The sequence below is a fragment of the Cherax quadricarinatus genome, chromosome 11 (assembly GCF_038502225.1).
Source record: "Cherax quadricarinatus isolate ZL_2023a chromosome 11, ASM3850222v1, whole genome shotgun sequence".
Taxonomy (NCBI): domain Eukaryota; kingdom Metazoa; phylum Arthropoda; class Malacostraca; order Decapoda; family Parastacidae; genus Cherax; species Cherax quadricarinatus.
Genome location: NC_091302.1, coordinates 457,848 through 463,130, shown reverse-complemented (window position 1 = coordinate 463,130; position 5,283 = coordinate 457,848). Strand labels below are relative to the sequence as shown.

Here is a 5,283-nt window from a genome sequence, read left to right as displayed (position 1 = left end):
TCTCAGTACTCACGGTACACTGGTACATGTCCCAGTACTCACGCTACACTGGTACATGTCCCAGTACTCACGCTACACTGGTACATGTCCCAGTACTCACGCTACACTGGTACATGTCTCAGTACTCACGGTACACTGGTACATGTCCCAGTACTCACGCTACACTGGTACATGTCCCAGTACTCACGCTACACTGGTACATGTCTCAGTACTCACGGTACACTGGTACATGTCCCAGTATTCACAGAACTATAATCCACAATAATGCTAAGTTTCATCCCTATCTGCCGAACAATCACAAACAATGTTCCAAAATACGAGAAAAACTCCAGCATTTCGATATAAAAACATAAAATATACAAATTGACCAAAATAAACTTTGTCTCGTCAATTTTAATACATTTTGTTGATTTTTTATTGCATAAAATGTTAAGTACGTGATATATATATATATATATATATATATATATATATATATATATATATATATATATATATATATATATATATATATATATATATATATATATATATATATATATATATATATATATATATATATATATATATATATATATATATATATATATATATATATATATATATTTCAAAATACTCAAAGCAGCGCCATTTCTATACTACAAGTACAAATGTCTAGTAAAAATATACAAAGAGCGGTACAAGTGTGTTCTAACATCACCTAGAATGAGTAACTAGACTGGGAGCGGTACAAACATATCTAGCAGTTAAAATATTGCCTTTACTAGACAAGAGAAAGGTTGCTAACTCTCTTGTCTGCAGAAGAGAGTTCTCAGGAGAAAGTTCACTGGGATTTCTCTTGTCTGCAGAAGAGAGTTCTCAGGAGAAAGTTCACTGGGACTTCTCTTGTCTGTAGAAGATAGTTCTCAGGAGAAAGTTCACTGGGATTTCTCTTGTCTGTAGAAGAGAGTTTTCAGGAGAAAGTTCACTGGGATTTCTCTTGTCTGTAGAAGAGAGTTCTCAGGAGAAAATTCTCAGTATACAGACTGACTCTAAAGCTAAAAAAATATTTGGCATCAGAATGAAGTATTCATTTATTTGTATCCTGGAGACCCTGGCGATGCTAATGTTGCTTTCTCGTGTTGCACATGTTGCTTCCCATGCAATAACTCCCCACAGCTGCAATTAAGAAGCTTTGCAACTCTGTTGTTACCCTAGTTCAACTTTCATTTTTGATATTAATGAAGTCAAGCTTTTGAAAGTTGGAATTTGATGAAGTGATGATGAGCTGTGTGGCGCACGATTATACGTGGCTTCGGAAGTGGACCCTTCTTACGTTTCTGCCCATTGGGGGCGAAACGTAGCATTGTATTAAGTTGTCAGAGTGGTATTGTTGGTTAATTGTGAAGTGTTGCAGACACGATATTGTGGGTTGTTTGTGAATTGTTCCAGTCACCGTATTTTGGGTTAGTTGTGGACTGTTCCAGCCACGGTATTGTGATCCATATTAATTTACATTCTTAATACGAGTGAATTTCATTTCCTAGGCACAGCGATGGATGTTGTGAGGTCTTCACGAGATGAAGACAGGATGCTGTGTGAGATTTATCAATAACAATACCACTCTGTCTCTTTAACTGACAGATGTTTAACAGCTGTCTCTTACAGTGACAGGTGTTTGACAGCTGCTGTCTCCACCGCACAAGATACCATCAAATACGGGTGAGAAGCAAAGGGAAAAAATATATATATAACAGAGGAACAGAAAGTATTACAACCCTAATATCCTATTTATTTAACCTCCACACCCGCCACATCCACCACATCCCCCACACCCTCCACACCCACCACAGCCTCCGCACCCACCACACCCACCACAGGAACCACACCCGCCACACCCATCTCCCGTGCAGGACCTGAGGAAGGAGTTGTGTGGAGCTGAATCAGCATAATAACCCAAGGCGTGGAGCAGACTTAACTTCTCCACTGGAATACGATTGGTCTGACCAACGACTGGTCTGTCAGGTCTAGGTTGACACAGAACGTGAAGCACAGCAGCACTCAGAGCCAGAGAGATGTTTTCCACCAGAGACGGGTTGCCGAGACCCACCTGCAGTACAGAAGCATTTTAGTACATGAGATGTTGAAGCATGTGATGATTCAGAAACATGTGTGACATCTATGTATCTTTATTAGGAGACGTTTCAGGTGTCCCGTAGCTCGATTGCTAGCGCACTCACCTCACACACTGAGGTCCGTGGTTTGATCCCCGGTATGCTGTCACTGTTCATCTAGCAGTAAGTAGGTACCTGGGTGTTAGTCACCATATACTTACTGCCCCTGTTAACCTAGCAGTGAATAAGGAAGTGTTTCTGGGTAGTATCCTGTGCAGGGTGAGACGTATGGGCAGTCTCCTTACACCTACTGACCCCTGTACACCTAGCAGTAAATAGATACCTGGGTGTTAGTCAACTGTCGTGTCTGGCAACTTAGATAAACCGGCAGCATACTTTAGATAGGGCGGAACTTTGTACTAAGTTACAGTAGTCTTTGGAATATTAATCTGCGTGAGAGAACAGTTTCTTACCTCCAAGACACCTCGTTCCATGTCAATGGTCACTCCTCCTAGGCAGAAAGTATACTCCCGTCGTTCATAAGGAAGAATAACCGAGCGGTACTGGAACTGTCTTAACTGGTGAATATGTAGTAGCAAATGCCCAGGTGATCCTGGTCGTCCACGTCCCTCTGAGAATGTATAAAAAAAACAACCACGGTAATGTTAGAAAGATGTCTGGGACACCACACCAAAGAAACATTTGTATACACACGTAATGCAGAGCAAGACTTTGTTAGGGACGTTTAGTAGAGATGTTAGCTGTAATCTTTAATGGTGAAGACTTATGTATCTCAAGTCTGGTACGAAAACTCTTTTAAAATAAATGGCTTGTTTGGTTTAAAGTCTGTCTACTACAGGAGGGCCATTTAGGCTGCATATCACCTTTACACCAAGAGTAAAAAATACTTTAATACTTAAAATAGTGATTAATGTAAACTCTCAGTGTATATACACTGAGAAACACCTCTCAGTGTATATACCCTCGTTAAGGCTTGACCTCTGCATTACTCGCCCTCACACACACACACACACACACACACACACACACACACACACACACACACACACATTGCCAGACTCACACATACACTCCCCCCCTCCCCCACCGACATCTCACTCCTTCACCTGATCCCTCCCCTCCCTCTTTCACCCTCCCCCTCCCCACCTCTACCTCCTTCCCCCTCTCCCTCTCCCACTCACCCACTTGCTTCACTCTCCTTCCCACTCCCCCTCCCCACTACTCTCCCACATAGCCACAGTTCTTCCTCTACCTCCCTCCCCCCCCACACTCTGACATACACAATACTAACCTAACATACAGAATTACATAGGTTTCCCACTCTGAGGCAATCAGGATAAAACAAAAATGGGTTGCCAGAGAGCAACAAGAAAAACCAAGGGACAGGAGGAGGAAACTGCAAAGGAAGATTGGGCAGCAGAGCTCACAAAAAGGGAACATGAATGGGAAAAGAAACTAGAAGAACTTAGCATGAGAATGGAAGAGAGGATAGACATGGAAAGCAGGAAGTGGGAGGTGCAAGTCAAAGCAGCAGAGGCCAGGATACAGAGTTTAGAAGAGGAACTGAAAAATCTGAAACAGCCTAAAGAACTAAAGAACATTTTGGGATTGACAACAGAGACTGCTACCTCAGTCACAAATAAGGGGACTGTAGGGAAAGAAGGAGCAAAACTGCATGTAGAAGCTCAATCAGTGGAGACTGTAGTAAATGAAAGAGCTAAGCTATTTGTGGAGGCCCTAACAAACCACAGCAGAGCCCAGGGAAAGCCGAGAAGGGAAAAATGACAGGCCACTGAGCCCAAGTACATTAGCTAGTGAAACTGAAAAAAGGAAAGCTGCAATGGAGGAAATCAAATTGAATGAGGGGATACACAGGGATATGCAGTGAGAGAATGAAAGGATGAGATCAGTCTTTGTGTATGGGCTCCAGGAAGTTGAAGGGGAAACATATGAAGCAAGAAAACAAGGGGAAAAAAAGCAATTGAAAGCATCATGAAAACAATAGGAGAAGACGACATGACCCAGCTGGAAAATTTTCGGAGAATAGGGGGGTTTGTAAAAAAAAAGAACCCGGCCAGTGAAAGTGACCTTCAAGGCAGAATCGACTCGGAACAGGATCCTGCAGAAGAAAGCACGATTAAGGGACATGCCAGCATACAGGAAGGTGTATCTCGACCGCGACAGAACACAAGCAGAAAGGAAGAAACAGAGAGAGATGGTACAAAGGCGAAAGGAGGAAAGAGAGGGGAGGGAGAAGACAGACAGGAGATCACAGACACAGGAAGATCAAATACAGCCTCCCTCACAACTTCCTATAGAAGCCTCTCAACCAGGTCAACCCCAGTGCAACCAAACACTCTAAACCAAAACACCCATGCCACATCCAATGCCCCCACCCACTGCATTACAAACTCCACCCCCAAAGCAACCACCCATAGTTCCTTATCAGGTCTCCCACTTCCCCAACCCCAATACACCTCCCAGACCACAATCTTAGAAAAGAAGTTGAAGGTGTGGTATACAAATGCAGATGGAATAACAAATAAGTATGAGGAGTGGCACGAAAGAATCAAGGAGAGATCCCCAGACATAATAGCACTCACAGAAACAAAACTCACCAGAATAATAAGAGATTCAATCTTTCCATCCGGATATCAAATCCTCAGGAAAGACAGAGGGAGGAGAGGGGGAGGAGGAGTTGCACTGCTCATTAAAAACCAGTGGGGGTTTGAGAAAATGGAAGGAATGGATGGCACGGGCGAAAAGGACTACTTAGTACGAACAATCCAGTGTGAGGGACATAAGGTGATAATTGCAGTAATGTACAACCCACCACAGAACTGCAGGAGGCCAAGAGAAGAATACGATGAGAGCAACAGAGCAATGGTCGACACACTAGCCGAGGTGGCCAGGAGAGCACACATGGGGGGAGCAAAGTTACTAATTATGGGTGATTTCAATCACAAGGAGATTGACTGGGAAAACCTGGAGCCCCATGGGGGTCCCGAAACATGGAGAGCCAAGATGATGGATGTGGTACTGGAAAACCTCATGCATCAACATGTTAGAGACACTACCAGAGAGAGAGGAGAGGATGAACCAGCAAGACTGGACCTTGTATTCACCTTGAGTAGTTCTGACATCGAGGATATCATGTATGAAAGGCCCC

General features: G+C 43.3%; 1 protein-coding gene across 1 annotated transcript in view; it reads right to left on the bottom strand.

Annotated features, from left to right (window-relative positions):
- Window positions 1-628: 628 nt before the first annotated feature.
- Window positions 629-5,283, bottom strand: part of LOC128687498 (uncharacterized) — a 257,247-nt gene continuing 252,592 nt past the window's right edge. The window contains exons 15-16 of the mRNA XM_070084187.1: window positions 2,567-2,724; window positions 629-2,089 (exon numbers count right to left, since the gene is read on the bottom strand). Coding sequence (XP_069940288.1) covers window positions 1,775-2,089; window positions 2,567-2,724 — 473 coding nt within the window. The 3' untranslated portion in view covers window positions 629-1,774. The remainder of the gene's footprint in view (window positions 2,090-2,566; window positions 2,725-5,283) is intronic.